Source organism: Syngnathus floridae, chromosome 9 (genome assembly GCF_059516105.1).
Source record: "Syngnathus floridae isolate MCC-2025c chromosome 9, RoL_Sflo_1.0, whole genome shotgun sequence".
NCBI lineage: Eukaryota > Metazoa > Chordata > Actinopteri > Syngnathiformes > Syngnathidae > Syngnathus > Syngnathus floridae.
Window position 1 is genome coordinate 3,088,153 of NC_142421.1, and position 18,830 is coordinate 3,106,982.

General features: G+C 42.3%; 2 protein-coding genes and 1 long non-coding RNA gene across 15 annotated transcripts in view; 2 read left to right on the plus strand and 1 right to left on the minus strand.

Moving 5' to 3' along the window:
• The first annotated feature begins 2,670 nt into the window (after positions 1-2,670).
• On the plus strand, positions 2,671-17,391 carry camk2g2 (calcium/calmodulin-dependent protein kinase (CaM kinase) II gamma 2). Of its 11 annotated transcripts, XM_088385767.1 has the most exons (21): positions 2,672-2,856; positions 3,829-3,923; positions 6,479-6,538; positions 6,727-6,781; positions 6,852-6,917; positions 7,280-7,352; positions 8,029-8,131; positions 8,219-8,302; positions 8,378-8,472; positions 8,558-8,680; positions 9,191-9,274; positions 9,345-9,387; positions 9,749-9,808; positions 11,568-11,608; positions 12,067-12,099; positions 12,506-12,550; positions 13,040-13,085; positions 13,959-14,034; positions 14,178-14,272; positions 14,432-14,676; positions 15,152-17,391. In XM_088385767.1, the coding sequence occupies exons 1-20, from the start codon at positions 2,792-2,794 to the stop codon at positions 14,662-14,664; spliced, it is 1,575 nt and encodes a 524-aa protein (XP_088241893.1). In that variant the 5' UTR covers positions 2,672-2,791; the 3' UTR covers positions 14,665-14,676; positions 15,152-17,391. The 11 variants fall into 11 exon arrangements, with proteins under 11 accessions (XP_088241884.1, XP_088241882.1, XP_088241885.1 ...); XM_088385758.1 differs by lacking the exon at positions 12,506-12,550 and having other exon boundaries at positions 2,671-2,856; positions 13,040-13,094; XM_088385756.1 differs by lacking the exon at positions 12,067-12,099 and having other exon boundaries at positions 2,671-2,856; positions 13,040-13,094.
• LOC148392919 (uncharacterized) lies at positions 6,629-8,418 on the minus strand. Its single transcript, XR_015860598.1, has 3 exons — positions 8,009-8,418; positions 6,858-7,346; positions 6,629-6,779 (listed from the first exon to the last, which is right to left on the minus strand). It is a non-coding gene; the product is annotated as an uncharacterized LOC148392919 (long non-coding RNA).
• Positions 17,392-18,538: 1,147 nt separating the features above from the next.
• Positions 18,539-18,830, plus strand: part of ccdc88ab (coiled-coil and HOOK domain protein 88ab) — a 30,191-nt gene continuing 29,899 nt past the window's right edge. For all 3 annotated transcript variants that reach the window (XM_088384810.1, XM_088384811.1, XM_088384813.1), the window contains exon 1: positions 18,539-18,679. The gene's annotated coding sequence lies outside the window, so the exon portion shown is untranslated. The remainder of the gene's footprint in view (positions 18,680-18,830) is intronic.

The window sequence follows — 18,830 nt, forward strand, 5'->3', positions numbered from 1 at the left end:
AAGAAAAAAAGACATTGCTGGCTGAGACTTTTGAGTTGGATGCCCACACGAGCCTTTTCCAGTCTGCTTCGGATGGCCTGTGGAAATAAAGCACCGTCACATGCTGTAAATCACCAAGGAGGTGTCACACAAACGCACGCCTACACACACACAGACACACACACAGGCGGGCGGGGAACACAATGCATTCAGTACGTGGGAGGGAGCTGTCGTATCCATTATTGGCTGATGCTCATTTAAACTTAACTGTGGCTTCTTCTTGTGATGCTCATTTTGTCAAGCTTGCCACATTTGAGCCAGTGAGAACGATTTTTTTTCCTCGTCATTTCCCCATCAGATTAGTATGGCTGCAATATAATATTTTGAATTTTTTACAGAAAGTATGATTTTCCCCAGATTGCAAACATCCATCAAATCGATTGATATTTCATGAAAGATGAGAAATAACATTAACTTAACGCTAACATGCACTTGCACCCAAACTACTCGGCGAGTCTTTTATCAATCTCTGACTGACACTTTCTGGGATGGTGGCCCAGCGTTGCTCTGATGAATAACAAAAAGTGCTGATCCACTATGTATTTATTTTACATAAATGAACAACTTTTGGGTTCAAAAAATTAATTTTCTGTATTTTTTTGTCACTCTTGGGGTCGTTTTTCATGTGGCTTTGCCACTGAAATGACAAATAATTGTAATTATTAATTTCAAAATGAATATTAATGGGGAAATTAAATCAATAGTCATGCTCATTATTTTCACACTGCTAAAATACACAATGAAATGGCACAAAATATTTTGAGGGTTTATTGTGGCTGGCAATTTTGTTTCCTCTATCTCGACCCTCTCATGTATCTTCGCATCAAACGTAGCAAAGCCTTTTGCGCTGTCAGCGGTCAGTGAAAGGAAAAAGCAAGAGTGTCCCTATGGCAAGCGGCCGCCGGGCGAGCTGCAAACATTTTTGCTGAATGACTCATTCTGGCCTCGGCAACACTGCTCTTACTGTGTCATCACACGTTTAGCCCAAAAGAGAAGCGCCGCCCGTTATTAATCAACAATAGTGGACTGCAGACTTGCACTGAGATGAACGATTTGACAAAATTTCTGTATCGGGTTTCCCGATTGTCAAATAACCTCCACTCAAAAAACAAAACGGCGAGCGAAGGGGAAGAACATTCTTATCAGCAACCTTACTGACTCACTCGGCTGTCTTTCCATTTGCAGTCACGTGACTTTGAATTTCTGTGTGCTTTTTTTTTTTCCCCCCCCCAATGCTTTACTGCATGTGTACACATGCGTGTAGTCCACTGACTTACGAATGACCTCATCCTGCCCTGCAGACAGATCATTTACAGAATTTTAGTAATGGAGGGGCACGGAAGAACTGATCATCACGGTTCATGGCGTGTATAAATCACTGCAATATCACAATGAAATTCCACGATTGAAGAAATGAAATATACTGGAAATATTCTTCATTGGAAAGAATCTCCAGGAGAAAAATTCCACAGACATGCTCTCACAACTCCCTCCCCTCTAGCCTTCTTGCGTTAAAGTTTCGTTTCAGGTATGGGAAAGTCTGTTCTGGAAACTCCGCCAGCCGAAGCTCCTCCACTACAGACACGCTGAAAGCATTTACACATTTATTTTTCTTCGGTGTGAAGGCCTAAAAAGAGGCAGATGGGTACAAGTGGTCGCAGGCCTGGCTTGTTAAGCACGTCACAGCCTTCGGGGTGACACTAATGCGCCGTGACACTACAGCGACCGGGCGTTTCTCGTATAGCAAGCCGAGACATAAATTAGCACGACTTTGTCATTATGGGGTTATTGCCTCATTTCGGAGTGTTACGACCTACTCCCAGCGCTAATGTACTCTACTGCTCAGCAGTGTAGTCTCAAGAGAGTCTTAAACCACCCCAATTTTCTGTCTCATCATGATCTTTTTACCAAAATTTTTTGTCCATAATTATGTCCTCTGAACATGGTGTTGAAATATTTTTTTATGAGAGCAAATTGAACGTATCATTCATTATTCATTAGGTCTGTTTTGGTGTCAGTGCAGCAAAACATTAAAATATTGCTGCTGCATTCATCTCAGATCGTTCAAATGAAGTCTCTGGCTCCAATAGCTGATCTCTAGTCAGATTAGTGTGTTTTAACAGGACTGTAGCAAGACTTAAACTGACCCTAAAGCTGCTGTTCAGTTTAAATCGTTGGATTGCACTACTACGGGCATAGACGAGCTCCGTGTAAGAGGTGTTACTCTGACTATTATTTGCTTTCACCAAGCAGAGATGCTGGCGAAGACGGGATGAGGCTCCAAATTATGTTGGTTCAATGCCACTTGATGTTTTGTGTCAAACTTAAAGCAAAGAGTATTTTAAATGGACAAACATTTTGACGCCCCTTGCTATCTTAATGCTAACCCGTAAACGCCATAGACGATATTATTTATAATCATTTCAGCAACATATATTTGAACATAAAATGTGAAGCAACACACGTAGGACAATTGCTTTATATGACTATTACTCTGTTTTTATGAAATATGATGTTATTGAGTGCTACTTTTTGGTGCAAATAGTCGTGCCGAATTCAACTCGCATCTCAAGGCATTAGCGCACGACAGAAAGCCTCTTCGCGCTCATAGAGGATCTTGGCAGCCTCCAGCTCCTCGCCCCTCCCCTCCCTGCGTGAAGCTCAAGCTTTCTCTGTGGTGTCTCTCCAGCCTTCCCACCTCGCAGCTTCCCGTCCATCCAGCCTGCACGATCCCCCCCTTCTCCCCTGCAACATGGCTACGGTGGTTACCTCGACCCGCTTCACGGATGAATACCAGCTCTACGAGGAACTCGGGAAGTAAGCTACCCCTTCCTTCTCCTCTTTCTTGCTTCCTTTCTTTCTCTCTGCTCTGTGCACCATCTTGTTTATCGCGCGCGCGTCTTGTTGAGTGCTGCCTGCTTTTTAATCCTCTATCGTGGCGTTTAAAGGTGCATTGCGCCATGTTTGGATTCGCCAACAGATGCCGAACTTGGTTGTGAATCCCCCCCCCCCCTCTCCCTCCCCACTAGGGTGCACAACCTGCATGGTGGTGGCATCCTTCCTCCTGCATACACACAGCTAAAAAGACGCACACACACGCATTTTTTTTGTGCAGGCTTCCTTTACATTTTGCATGCAGGACTGCGAGTTTTGGGCATTGCACAACCCCGCTGTTGCACCCCGTCGTGTGTTTGATGACACAAACACGATGAAGCTGCAAAGCTGCTCTCTTAATCTCTCCGCACCCCCATTAGCGGCAGCGGCGGCGGCAGCAGTTGCGGCGTGCCTTTAAATGCAAGCAGGCCAATGTATAGGAAGCGGCTACTTGTTGTCAAGCACTGGTGAAAATTGTTCTCCTGTTGAAAGCGATGAATGAAACCAACAAGTCGTTCTAGTTGACTTCCAGAATCTGTTTTTTTTTCCCCTATGGGAATAATATTTAGCCAGTTCATCAGTTCCTGGGTCAAACTGCCCTCCAGCCTCCAATCATAAACTGCACAGATGTTATGATGATATGAAATTCATCATCAAATATGCAGCTAATTTGTAAAAATAAAAAATCTAAAATAATCTTCAAATTCATCTCGGTTTCATTTCCTGTTCTCCGCTTGTCACCGCACATTTCCTCTTGGCCGTCCACTGACACGTACGTGGTTCAGTTGTCGCCAAAAGAACAAGCAAAACCAACATGCCGTGGAAACCTGTTTTTGAGTGTGAGTGATTCCCTTCTGTGTCTGTCAGACATGCTGTCTTGTTGTATGACTCGCATTGTTTATGTGCCACCTCCAGGGGCGCCTTCTCTGTGGTGAGGCGCTGCGTGAAGAAGTCCACGGGGCAGGAGTACGCCGCCAAAATCATCAACACCAAAAAGCTGTCGGCCAGAGGTGAGTCCCCCGTCGCTTTTCCTGGACAGTTCCTCGAGAGCTACGAGACACTTGGCTGAGTTACAAAAGTTTTTTTTTCTTTAAATAGATGGAAATCAAAACATTTTTTTCTCTCTCCGATTCATCAATTAATCGACTCTCTATCTGCGTGTATATAAAGTGAGTAAGTTACGATTTTGAAGTATCAGCAAGTCTGTCTTCACACAAGCATGAGCGAACAGGGGCGTCCTCGCACACTTTTTATTACTTTCGTCCGAGAGCTGCAATAAATCATCGAAATAAAAACGCTTCTGTTAGCGCTCGCTAATGTACTTACCCGTAAGGTCTGATGACTGCCACCATAAGTCTCATGTGAGCCCGCACCACACACACACACACACACACACACAGACTGATACCTTTAATATTGTTTTCATTTGTTTATTGTTTTATTAATATTGTATCGCGGATGCTCATATTCACAATCTGCGTAATCCACATGGCACGCAATGCCAAGAGATTGCAAAAAGGGATCTTTATATGAAAGGGGTTACATAATGTGCGAAAGAAACGAAACTAAAATAAGTTTAAAAAAAAATCGCCGGCTAAAGCGCTATTTTTTTTTGCTGTGTCTTCATTGTGTGTTGAAATGTAGTCTTGTCGAAGTCGCAAGTGAATTGACGTCGGCGGGGGAGGGAGCGCGGCTCGTTTTTTTTTTTTTTCTCCAAAGACGCCGAACGTCGGCATCCGCATATCCATCCGTCCTGCCCACACATTTAAGAACAGCGCGGAGGCGGAGGAAAAGGAGGCTTGATGGATAAACGAATGCGATGATGTCGTCCCATTAATCAATGGCGTTGGGCTAAGTGCCGTGTGTGTGAGTGTGTTGAGCTCTCCGGAGCCAACGCTGCGATGCGCTGTAAAAGGATGTGCATCATGTGGGCGCGGTTGCCAAAACAACGTTAATGATGCAAAGTCGAAACTTTGTCTGTCTCGCCATTAAAGCCCACGTACTGTTTTCATGACCAACAATTTACCCTAAAGAAAAACTTTCACAAAGTCACACATCACTTTAGCATCTCTGTCCGGTTCTTCAAACAAAGCTGATTTGGACCAATCACAAACCAGCAAATTGTTTTTTGTCGCAACACCGGAAGTCTGACTTCAACATAAAAACCAAGATCTTATCAGAAGGCGCTAGCGTGTTATGTTTCCGAACGGTGAGTGAGTCATTCAAGTCCGCCAAGGCCTCCTGTCATCCCCCCGGTGTAATAAAGCCGTCACGGTGAGCCAGCTCTGAAAAATAGCCTCTTTTCGCAGGCCTTGGCACGTTTCTAAGATTACAAGCGGTCGAAACGGGACAATAATAGCACAGACGGGAAGGTTGCGGAATGTCGCCTTTGATTGCTCTGCCCAAAACAAAATGGTCATCAGATGAAAAACACGGCAGTGATGGCAGCACTCTCGGAACGGGAGCCAGAGGTCACATTTGGAGATCAAAATGGGTTTGGAACGTGCTTGAATATGATTGTGACCCTTTTGTCACATTCGCACCTGCAGTGGTCATTGTTACTGCTTCAAGTGAATCGATTAATCGGCAACACAGCGATTATTAAATCAATGGTAAGGCAGAAGTATTTTTAAAGATTGTCCAAACCTTCTGATTTCAGGCTCACAAAAAGTTTCTCCATACACTTGAATGCAAATGAAATTATATTCGATTAATCGGATCTAAAATATTTGAGAGCCAGAGTCGTAGTACAAATATACACGAGGCAGATTTAGTCTTCCACAGTAGTCATCAGGCATTTCCACAGGAAGACTTCATTTTTCCACCGCCTCTTGGTATTTTTCTGCGAAGGAAGGAAGTGTTCCCCACTTTTCCTGCCAATGTTTTTCCAGTCGCTCGGAACATTTGAACAAGCTCAAGAAGCCTCCCGTGACTCCTCCGGGTGACCCCCCCCGCCCCCCTCGATATATCTTCTTTGCATATCTGGTGCTTCAGATTAATCATTGCTTCTCGGTTGATGTCAAATGACCCAAAAAAATTAAACCCTCGCAGATGTTAAGGCCTATGAAAGTGGCCCATCTGTTCCAGGGACCACTCTGCACATTTTATCGCTAACTTCTCTCGACATCCTCGACAAAATGTGCCATAATTCCAGCGTGCAATGATTCTGAACACACAAATGCGCGATTAACGGGACAAGGAACAAACACGCTGGGTCATCCTCTCCTCCCCATTAGAATCATTAACAGACGATGATTATATTAAAGTCGAACCCACAAGACTAATTTCACTAAGTGCAAAAAGGCATTTGCCGGAGTGTGTGCAAACACAACGACCGGCCGTCGCTCCTCCACATGTGCAAGCTCGACAAAAGCCTGAAAAGATTGGCTTACGTGTCTTGTCGGCATCCTGGCGCCTGCAAAAGGGCACAAATTGGGACGTCTGTCTGTTGCACTTGCATTAAAACGGAAATAATAGGCATTGATTATATCGTCTTCATTTTTTTTTTTCTGCATATGATTGTGTCACAGTTTATCCTAAACATTTTATCTTTCTCTAACTTCAGATCATCAGAAATTGGAGCGAGAGGCGAGAATCTGTCGTCTGCTCAAACATCCAAACATAGGTGAGTTGTTGGGGGAGGCTCTAGGCCCCCATGATTCCCCCCCTTAGAACCGCCACTGAATTATCACAAAAAATGAGTGATTGACCAAAATAGCATTTTTTATTTTTTTTTGTTAACCTCCACGTGACTTTCGTCCTCATTTATTGATATTTCAAGCAACTCTGCTTCCCATTTGTCTTCTTCACCAGTTCGACTTCACGACAGCATTTCGGAGGAGGGCTTCCATTACCTCGTCTTTGACCTGTAAGTACACGCACGGCGATACAATTTGCTTTTTTAATTTCATCTTCGTACATTCTATGCGTGTGCGCAGGGTCACCGGCGGGGAGCTGTTCGAAGACATCGTCGCCAGAGAGTATTACAGCGAGGCAGACGCCAGGTGCATTCAGATGGATGTCCTCCTCTGACTTATGATTCCTTTGCACGTTTTTGTTTTTTTCCTTTCCTGGCACCGTGCGAACATGCCGTTCTCTAAATGCCATTTTATGAATAAGTTATGAAGAGCCGGAATCGTAGTTTGGGGCTTGTTGACGAGCCTTACCACCCGCTCGGAACGCGCAGGCAAAATAAAAAAAGGTCATAATGTGTCTGTCGTTCAAAAAGCTAAATCAACCCACGTGGAATTTACTGAAGAAATGTCTTTTTGTCATCTGTTCCAAAATAAGATCTGGATTATATAATTAAATTATGTTCAACCGAGGAAAAAAAAAAACATCTGCCTCTCTTCAAATGTTTGTGCAGCCACTGCATCAATCAGATCCTGGAGAGCGTGAGCCACATCCACCAGCATGACATCGTGCACCGGGACCTGAAGGTGAGACATAATCACATTATTCCTTCCCTCCCACTTCAGCAGACGCTCCGTGCATTCCCTGGCCTGTTTTGTCCGCACCCCTCCTTCCACCCGCCTCTCCCTCTCTTCTGGACGAGCATGACGACAGCGGGACAGATGCTATTTTTGGCGCCGAATGACATGATGTCGGGTGACGATTTCAAGCCCCGGCCTCCCGCCCAAGCGAAATGATTCACCCGCGACCGCATTCTGACCTCATCAGCTTTTGTTGTGATGTACCCATAACACAGTAAAGGATCGCTCCCTAATAAATTCCCAATCAACTCTTTCATTCAGAAATCCTACAAAACTGCTGCATCAGAGCCGCAACGCTAAAAATAGCGCTCTGTCCCTTTCGCGCGGTGAAATTTCACACCGACGTTTGATTTTTAAAAATCTCCTTCATGTCGAACCGCCTGTATTAAAACACTCACGTCATATATATATAGTCATACATTTATCAGGAAAAAGGCCATCTGGGCTGGGTTGCCATGGTAACCCTGAGGTGAGGTCACCCGGCTGCTGCTGCAGTACGTCGCCTCTTATTTATCCAGCTCTATTTTGTCGGCTCGAAACACCCCATGCGGCTCGAAAACACGAGTTAGCAAGTCAGCACGTTCGACTGAGTTGATACTGACGTGTTTTGTGTCTCCTGCAGCCAGAGAATCTTCTCCTAGCCAGTAAGATGAAGGGAGCAGCGGTCAAGCTCGCCGACTTCGGCCTGGCCATCGAAGTGCAGGGAGACCAGCAGGCCTGGTTCGGTAAGTCCAAAGTCAAGAATAGTGGAAATAAATGTGATGGTGGAGAAGGTACAATGTTAATGATTAAACAAACATTTTTATGGGCAGGCTTTGCGGGGACTCCAGGGTATCTGTCGCCAGAGGTGCTGAGGAAGGACCCGTACGGCAAGCCGGTGGACATATGGGCATGCGGTCAGTAGTCGGAGTCGTCGTGTTACCGATGTAACGTGAGCACACAAGTTATTTTCACACGTACGTGTGAGTCAGGTGTGATCCTGTACATCCTGCTGGTGGGCTACCCCCCCTTTTGGGATGAGGACCAGCACAAACTGTACCAGCAGATCAAAGCCGGAGCCTACGACGTCAGTATTTACCAAATCACGATAGTCGTTGTGATGATCATTTGAATATCGATGTGTGTAAATGTAAATATCGCTGCGGTTTCAGTTCCCATCGCCAGAGTGGGACACGGTGACCCCCGAGGCCAAAAATCTGATCAATCAAATGTTAACCATTAACCCTGCGAAAAGGATCACGGCCGACCAGGCCCTCAAACATCCCTGGGTCTGCGTAAGTTGCACAATACTTCATTTTTCTTTGTCGTCTTCTTGGAATCCACAGTTGTTTTTTGGGGGATTTTTTTTTTTTTACTACTACTTCCCGTCGAATGAAGTCATTTCAGGGAAAAAGTCTGACAAACTCACTTTCCATGACTTTACAGAACATGAAACTGGCTCGTGTTAATTCCCTGTCCACTCCAGGGGGACAGTGCTTAGGGCAAATATATTTAATCGGTTAATTGTTGTGTTTTTTTTAATTCTTGTTTTTTTTAATCAATTTTTTTTTTATGTGGCAGTGGTGAATTTATTAATACTAAATGATCAAACATGCTTTATTAGAATATACTAAGAATTGCATTGAAACAGGCATGGTATTTGTTGAACTTTACCAAGGGTCATTTTGACCCGCAGTGTAAAAGGAGTTTGTGTCAGTTAGGTAAGGACGATTTTGGCAGACTTTCTCTTCATAAGTGTTGACACTTAGCATCATTTAAGAGGCTTTGCTCCTCTTTTACGACAGCAACGCTCCACTGTGGCCTCCATGATGCACCGCCAAGAGACCGTAGAGTGTCTGCGCAAGTTCAACGCCAGGAGGAAACTGAAGGTGGACAGTCCCACACACTCACATTCAATAAATTAACCGATATTTCTAACATTTAATAATTGATTTACAGGGAGCCATTCTCACCACGATGCTCGTGTCCAGGAACTTCTCTGGTAAGTAGGAGTTGTATTATTTATTTTTTTCTTTTGCTAAATCTGAAATTCCAAAGAGGACAGATGGACTCAAGTCTTCAGTCTTGGTAGTCCACATTCAAGGCTCGGATGCGTGTGGGATTTTAATACGTCCGTGTAAGTAAAGTCGCTCCCGTGGGCCGTTGCCAACTGTATTCCATTAGTCGGCACTGATCCAGACGGAGTGACAGACAAGTGGTGCCAAGAACGGTTTGGTCAAATCACGCTACTTCTCAATCATTCCGACAGCGTTACAGACGTGAATCTGTAAACGAGGTTGCCATCCCACACCCCCAACAGTGACCCCCCCCCCTATATTGAATCCCTCTCTGTCCCGCCGTAGTGGGACGGCAGCACACAAGTCCCGCCGCCACCACCAGCACCGCCGCCATGGCGCAAGAAGGTACAATTGATTTTTGCATCAGGGTTTGTCGGCATGCGGTCTTGCCCCAAAACACCCAACAGGCCCCTCCCACTCTTGACTGGACTGCTTTTGATTGGTTGTTATCCGACTTAATAGAACGCATAAAGAAAAATTACAGGTGTTAATCTTTCAGCGTTTTTGCATGTGTCGATGTTTGGATCTCTTGACCATGCAATAAAAAAGTCTTTTACATTATACAGTGAACCCTCACATAATAATTAAAATGGCTTCAAGCTGTTTAATGACACTTCTAGTTTGTTTCATTTAAAAGCTGCGATTTAAATCACCACATAAATTTGCCTTTTAAACTGCTAGCTCAACGCTAACACATAATTGGCAACGACAGGCTAATGAATAGCATTTCATTCTATTCCGCTTTAAGGAACGGAAATAAACCCAAAATTTGTATCTCAAGGCTCCACTGTATGAATTTACAAAATGAGTCATAAAGTAGCTCATAAGAAAATATTACTGATATTGTTACAGGTTGCGACATAAGGTGTTTTATTTTGAAGTGGAATATTCTAAAATGGTATTTTTATCTAATTTTTGCTAATTCCTGTGAATAGCGGGGGTTCACTGTAATCCAATGAAATACTAAATATTACCCAGCATCTTTTCTCCATGATGCTCCCATTCCTTGCCACCTTTTTGCATCAGTTTGTAACCCCCGATGCCCGGCCAGTGCCTGCCTCCGTGCCAGTGTGCATGCTACATGCTCCAATGAATGTCCCGTGATGACTGCCTGCTGGTTTGCATGTAGAGACAAACTATACTATCAGTACATTTTTATCATTTACAATAAAATTCAAAATAATATCAGCAGGCGTTTAGAACCATACAACTTTTCCGTGTCCAATAACAAAGTACTTTTAAATGCTTTGATATTGCTGGAATTCAATTTCGAGGGTGTTGTCTTTTGAAGTGAATGCTGCATGTCGACAGCATGAAGCCCGCAATGGTGCTACCATCTGCATTTTTTTTTTTCTCTCAATGCTAACCTGAATAAATACGTCTGTCTTACTTTCTTCACGGCCACCCTTCCAACTCTTTAACACGGAAGGTAAGGGGAGGAACACCAGAACGTGGCGCTCATAATGTCATGTTTCGTTTAGCGGATGATTGCGGAATAAGGCCTTGATTAGGTTTTTTTTCGTTGTGTTTTAGGAAGATCATTTTATTGGGTTTCCTTTCTGTAGAATTTGCCCAGTGGTTGTTTTCGTATTCAATTTGAGACTTTTTCCTGCGACCTATTTTGATTGACATATCTACCAAATTTTGGGTCATTTTGGTCAAACATCTAATGCCAAGAGGGACATCTCAGTGAATTTTGAGGGACCCCTAAAGTATAATTCATACATTTTAAGACAGACCCTGTGTCACAGTTCCTCTTCTATAGTATGCATGATATCTTGTTAGCTTAATAGCATAGTATCATCGCTTAAATACTTTTGGAATGTTTTCAGAGAACAAAACAACAGTTCAACAAACAAGAAAAGTCTGGTTTCCTTAATTTTTGGAGGGCCATGAAAATATATAAAATTTTTGGTGCTAGAGATATTGGTAAAAATTGGCTAATTGCTAGTCGGCTAACCGTTCTTTGCAATGAGCGTAACTTTGAGTGGTTCAACTGAATTTCATTCACTTAGGCAACTAGTTTGTTAAAACAAATTTTGGTTGTTATTTTTTGTTTTTGTGGTTCCCTCTTGACTTAATTCTTGCCATTTCTGTGTTGCAGCTTGCAAAACCTTATTAAACAAAAAGTCGGACGGCGTGAAGGTACGTTTTTCCTTGAGCATCCTCAGCCTTCATATACTTTGACTCTGTCTTCCTGTTTGATTCTCAAACTTTTAGGCTACTACTAGATTTCCCGTGTGCACAGATTTTACTCAATTTAACCGTTCCTTGTTTTGGCTTATGCAAATTTGTGCTTTCTTTGTCAAGCTAGTGGTGGTTCGGGTTCGTGCATGCAATTTAAAAGCTACGTTCTTTCGAAAGTTGAGGCTAAAATACACCAAACAAGTATTTTAAAATATATGTAGCACTCCAAGTACCACTATCGTGACCAACCAATGTTTGTCCGAGTGTTTTTATTCCCTTAACGGCTCACTTATTTATTTTTTTGACTGTCAGCTTTTCCTCCCTTTTTTGTGTGCAAAAATGTGGCTGCTTCTTTGTTTGAATTATGATTTTCTTGCTCATTTATTTCCCTCCTCCTCTTCATTGCTGTCTGTCAGAAAAGGAAGTCCAGCTCGAGTGTTTGTTTGATGGTGAGATGATGAGCTCGTGTCGCTCGCTCTCCGTTCTTCCGTTTGTCTGTCTGGCACCTTTTTTTTTTTTTAACGACTTTTCCCGGGCAAAGACGCTTTGAGCCGCGTGACACTTTTCATTCGTTCATGTTCCGTTCGCCGTCCTCGCATATCTTCATCAACACGCACAAACGTGTTTCCGTGGTTCTTGCCTTTAAGTAAAGGAGAGGAGGAGATGTGCAGAAGGCGCACGCTCACATCTAGCCAAGGCGCAAATTGTGTTTTGTCGCATTGTGTCTGTTGTCATGGAATACGTTGTTATTCCCTGGCGTCTTGCCCTTCATCTGTCCATCCATCCATCCATCCATCCATCCATCCATCAGTCATTCATCCCTGCATGGTAAAGTGTGTCCTCCCTCCCCCCCAGGAATCGCAGACCACTGTCGTGCACAACCCAGCTGACGGTATCAAGGTAAGACGCTCAGTTAATTGGAAAAAAAATGTAAGAATTAGAAAAATAAGTATTTAAAAAAAAAAAACTTGTGTAGTGAAATTAATATAAACAATAGACACCATGATAAAAGTAACATTTACTAAAATCAACAAATGAAATAAAAATTGTGTAAAAAAAATCATCCAATTAATAATAATAATATAAATTCTATATGTAATAAAATGCAGTTATTTCAAAATAACGGTTTTATAGCAAATATCATAGAAAAAGTCATATAATTAAGAAATAATCACAGCAATTGTACTAAAATATTTTAAAAGCATAATAAAATAAGTAATAAATTGATTGGACACTGCCTTGGCTGGTTTGTGCTCCCGGGAGGTCGTCGTGTCTCCATCTGTCCATCCATCAGGTTTGTCATGTATGTAGTGAGGTGTTGTCTGTAATTTTTTTTGTTTTTGTTCAATCGTTCTCATTCTCAAGCCTGTGGCGATGTTTTCCCGGCAGGGCTCGACGGAGAGCTGCAACAACGCTGAAGAGGAGGAGATGAAAGGTAGGAAAGGTACTTGTCCCACTTTGGCCTTCTCAGCATGAAATGACATTGCGAGCCAAAACAGCAGCACCTACAGGGGCCTGCCAATTTTTTTTCCATAAAATTCTGATGTGAGCTGTGTTTATTCATTCTATTATTACAATCTATACAGTAAGACGATAGAAATTGTAAATGTCCCCATGTGGACTTTGGTCCAGCTAATCATAGGCTCCTCGAGGTGACCTGGCTACGTTAGCATAAGCGTGGTGTCCTACCAGAGAGACACATGGTGGCACTGACACTTAATCCTCTAATTAGTCTCAGGACCTCCTGAAAGGAGCTAATCTTCTTACAAGAAGAAAAAGAGGAGGAAGCCGTTCCGACGCTTTTCCTCGCCCTTGATCCTTGGCCAGGCTGCTTGCTGTCTGTCAACTGCTTTGACCTGATGATGGTCATGATAACGATATTTTTTTCCCTTGTCGGCTGTGCTGAACATGAGCATTCGTGCATTTTAACTTTCTGTAGCCATGTGTGGAGGATGTTGGTTAGCCCAGGGTTTTGAACTCATAACCTCTAACCATAAATTATTAATACCAGATCCTGATCCATAGCACTAACCCAGTACTCAGAACCCAACCCACTTGGTGATCTGTAAATTAGCCACTGTCAATCAGGGCTTTTTTTTTTTTAAATGACACTTTGCAGTCCTGTGCTGCCCCCTACTGGTACACTAGAGTTATTAGAGACTTTCACAATTTTCAAATGCTAAGAGCAAATATTTCTTGGTTAAACGATGTAGATGTCTTGAAGGGTCTGAGAGTGTTGACTTCCTGTTTGCGTTTCATTGTCTTTAACTCACTGCTTGTTTTCAAGGTCTTCAACTTCTCTTTTCAGGCCGTAAACAAGACATCATCAAGATGACCGAGCAGCTGATTGAAGCCATCAACAATGGCGACTTTGAGGCCTACACGTATGTTATTATTATTTTTTAATATTTGTTGTTTTTCTTTATCAAATTTACCAAAGTTTCCATGACACCGACTGACCTCTGAGAACCCCCGTCAGATATTTCTATTATCTAATGAAGTTTCATTTGTTTTTGTCATATGGCAGGAGAATCTGTGATCCGGGCCTGACCTCCTTTGAGCCGGAAGCTCTGGGCAATCTGGTGGAAGGCATGGACTTCCACAAGTTCTACTTTGACAACCGTACGTTTGACTTCTGTCTCCTCCTTGATACCATCACAATTGATTGGAAAACATTTATTCTCGAATTTGTTAGTTTATGCCAAAATAATAACCTTGGTAGCCTTATTAGCTTCTAGCGTGCTGAGACTAAGTGTCCATCCGCTTCCGACTTTTCATCAGTGTTGAGTAAGAACAGCAAGCCGGTGCACACCACCATCCTCAACCCTCACGTGCACCTGATGGGCGAAGACGCAGCGTGCATCGCCTACATCCGTCTGACGCAGTACATGGACGGGCAAGGCCACCCGCGCTCATGCCAGTCGGAGGAGACCCGCGTGTGGCAGCGCCGCGACGCCAAGTGGCTCAACGTCCACTTCCACTGCTCGGGAGCTCCCGCCGCGCCGCTGCAGTGAACTCCATGCACGGTAAGGTCTGACAGATCAAACTCATATCGACCTTATTTTGTCAGGTACTCGATAACAACCACGATACTCAAATCGATTATGTAAGTCCTCCTTGGCAGTAGTTGGCGCTATACTAGGGCGGTTTGAAATCCTTTTGCCAAACGGCCTTGTAACGTTGAACAAACCCTGACCAAAAAACAACATGCATCTTCGCTTGTTTTGCTAGTTTGTCTATGTAGCGTGTGTTAGCATTAAGCTAGCAGATGTTGATATCAGGCAAACCTATGTGGTTGTTTTAAATGCTTTGTAAATCTTTTTTTTAATTTGACAGCATACTTCAACCAGAAGTGAATTAAACCGCTTGGTGTTGATGCTTTATGATCCTCACCTTTTGGCCGCCATTGTGTGAAACCCCCAAAATCCATGACAATTCTTCACGGATGTTCATTTGTCTTTCTAGAAAGGGTTAGGGACTCATTTTCTTCTTCCTTCTCAGCTTGTCTTCAGTCCGATTGGGGGAGCATCATCTCCCGGCCGTGCTCGCAAGCATCCTGGCCCGGAACAAGAGGGTAACAACATACAAGATGACGATGACACAAATATAACAATGACAATTATGTCAAAAAGAGGGAATAAACCAACAAAAACAACAATAAGACACACAAAAATTAGCTTGACTGAAGGAGTAGGAGGCCCACCAACGGACCGGTTCTTCTGTTTGGATGGTGCATGTTTGTGGAGGGCACACGAGTTCGATGCCGTCGCCCCGTCCACACCGTCCCCTTATCATCTTGTCTGCTTGCACACACACACACACACCTAACGAGAATTGTGAGGCACTAACAAGAATTAAGCATAAACGTCCAATTTGGACTCTGTTTAGTCGCGTTACCTAAAGGGACCGTCATTGTTTTTTTTATTATTACAACGATTCTTTTTTTACTTTTATTAGTGTTTTTTATGTATTTTAACATACTTTGGGGAATTCTATTTAATGTGCGGATTAATATATGCAAGTGTGTGTGCATGGAAAAGCGTTTGAGTGTTTATTTTATACTCGGCAGCCATTTTAAGGTCGTACTGGTGCGTTTGTTTTCATTTCGGCGCACGAGTAGAATGACGTCGTTCCACTCGTGCACCGAATTGTCAAAGCGTGACCTCGTACGTGGAACTTGAGGTGGTCATGAAGTACATGTGATAAATGCTGACGGGATTTTCCATACATACGTGTGTGTAAGCATGATTCCACATCCACCGGCCTGTACTGTTTCTCCGACTGTTGCTCCTCTTCCTCCCTCGTCTTAATCGTGATGATGATGATGTCAGCCCCCCCCCACGTCTCGTGTTTATCGTCCCATCTCAGCTTGCCGTAATTGTGTGTTTCGCTCCAACAAGCATGTTTGCGGACTGTCGGCTGAAACACGAGGCAAAAAAAAAAAAAGAAGAAAAAAAATCAAGGCATGATGGGAGGAAGAGTTCTAAGAGGAGCTTTTTTCTGCTGAAGGCAATCAACCGGCAAGTCCTTTCTTTGTTGTAAATGTTGTACTTGTTAAGTGTTTTGGATGTTTTTCAGAGTCACAACTGGGAAAAAAAGGGTTTAAATGTATGAAACTGCTGCAAGCCTTTGCTACTGTCACACACACACACACACACGAGTCACATGAGCACATGCTAGCCAACGTCATCCTTTTAAGAGGAAACGCATCATTACTTGCTCGAATATCATGTCTGGAAATTTATGACTCCATCAGGCACACAATTTCATTTTTAAAATAGCTGATCAACTGGTCAGATTTTTTAAAATATTTTTGCTGGACCACTAAGATTAGCATTATTTATTTATTTTCTAGTTTCTTTACATTTGTATCCATTTCTTTATCAAATTAGTTTTTTTTTCTGTTCGGTTTCGCCCTACTTAGACTTAAAAAACTTAGGCCCCATGTTTTTTTTGTATTCCTCTAATAGTTTTAAAGTCAAACTTGAAAAAAAAACACATTTTGCTTTTTTAATGTATGATTATTTTCCATTATTAACATTGAAAATGTTTACCCCCCATATGAGGATTTTTTTTCAGGATTATTTCATCAGGCCAATAATGTGCACTGCACTTGTCACTTTTTTTTTTTTTTAAGTTTTGCGAGAGTTGTCCAATCCGTAACATCACCACAGCCTCGAAGCTTCCTTCTGTTTTCCACCTGACAGACAAGACAGGGTATGGATCCACTTTTTGAGTCTTAATATTGTACATAGGTGTCACGTGACCAAACCAGAAGTGATTGCACCAACTACCTAAACTTTAAACACATTCATCCACTGTGTAGCTTTTTGCATCGTATGAATATTTACTGTTTGCAGAGGAAAAACACGTGTTATGGAGTTATTGTCAAAGCCACAGCAACCGTACAGAAATATATATGCAGTTTTACATGATGATGATGATGAATTATGCATGTGTTCTTTCTTGTCATTTTTCACCTTTTACTGGATGGACAATTGAGACTTACTCGTGTCACAGAGTTAAAAAAAAAAAGCCTAATTAGCTTTATGGAGAGAGTGAGGTATAAAAGATGAAAATGTAAAAGATTGGATGGAGGCTTGGTCTTTTTGCATGAGCGTAGAATTAAATCATGACAGTGGTACATTTACAAAGCTGTTTGTGTGGATCGTTGTTCTTCATAGCTTGGTTATTACTGGAATATTGAAGTGTATTTAATTAAAAAACGCATTTTGAAAGTTTGTGTTATGCCCTATTTTTTGGTTTTAGTAAGCTTTGAAATCACAGTTGCAACTTTTGAGTTCTTTTATATAGCTAATCAGTTGCAGTCCCGTTAGTGAACACAGGAGGGCGCCAAAGATCCAACCTACTTTTTATTTTATTTCAAGAAGAATAAAGAATGCATTAATGTTCTTCGCCACCCCCTTAAAACATTTACCAACTGTCTCAGTTTTAACAGAGCAATTTTCAACCTATTTTTTCCCCAATTTGCTAAAATAAACCAATTTTGAGGGGTGCTGCATCAAAATAAATAATCTGTTAATCTGGTTATGAAGTGCTGCCTCCATGAATGAAAATACACTCCATGATCTTACTGTCTTTTGTGCTTGTGTGTTTTTCATCAGGGAAAAAAGGTTGCAATACGCTGACATGATCTCCTTGTGGTATTATGTCATTAGTCCACATGAGTCTAGATCAATAAGGAAGGAGATTTATTTGTCAAAACATTGATTTCCCATTGCAGCACCAGCAGAGTGGGAGACCGTTAATGAGACCTTCAATGTCCAGGTAAAAGCCTCTTCATTCAATCATGTCATGCCATACCATACACAATGGAAATCTTTCCTACATATGTACATCGTGTTGATGATGCAAAGCCTTTATGTCGTCATGTTGCCTAAACAAGTGTTCTTGTTGGTGGACAAACGTCAGTCACCTCACCAGCATGCGATGGATCAATTCATTTGGAGTCATTTCATTAGGTACACCTAACAAGAGCCATACTTTAGTTTGATAAAAAAAAAAAAAAAAAAGCTTTGGAGAGTAAAAGAGCCTATTGCTTGTATAGTCTAAAATGACATCCAGAGGGCTGCACCCCTGATCTCAGGTCAGCAGTTGTGTTTCAAAGTAATCAATCACTTGTTGATTATGTGTCCCCTAAACCCTGTGCATTGATCCGGAATGATGCTGAGCCATCACAAACTCCGTAGTGTGTGCATCCTAATCTGTCAATGACAACAAATGAGACTTTTATTCACCTCACACTTAAGATGGAGTGTATAATTTTGCCATTTCCATCTGACGCTAACATTTGTTTTGCGTTTGGAAACCTCATTTTCCCCTCATAGGACAAAATGTTTGATACACCTGCAGAAACCGATGACGTATTTAAATACGTTCAAACGTAATCGCAAGTACCGTACTGGCCGGTTATCAATAAGTTCAGAAATTTGATAAATAACCGATTTATTATGACCGGCGATGCAATTCTCGTTGAAAATGACCAAGTTTGTGCAACGTCGACGTAGAGTTTTAGTTAATTTTTCCTTGAATAGAAATAATTAAGAATTAAGAAATTCTTATTATTTGTATTATTATTTTAAAAATGCCCCCCCCAACGTCGCCGTAGAGTACGTACAGTATTTTTTTTAGTTTATTTTTTCCTTGAATATAAATAATT

Bases quoted from the DNA above. Each gene is read 5' to 3' on its own strand.
- camk2g2 (XM_088385767.1), top strand. From the start codon at position 2,792: ATGGCTACGGTGGTTACCTCGACCCGCTTCACGGATGAATACCAGCTC. The intron at 8,132-8,218 runs GTAAGTCCAAAG...TTTTATGGGCAG, and splicing joins AGACCAGCAGGCCTGGTTCG to GCTTTGCGGGGACTCCAGGG. The intron at 9,275-9,344 runs GTGGACAGTCCC...ATTGATTTACAG, and splicing joins ACGCCAGGAGGAAACTGAAG to GGAGCCATTCTCACCACGAT.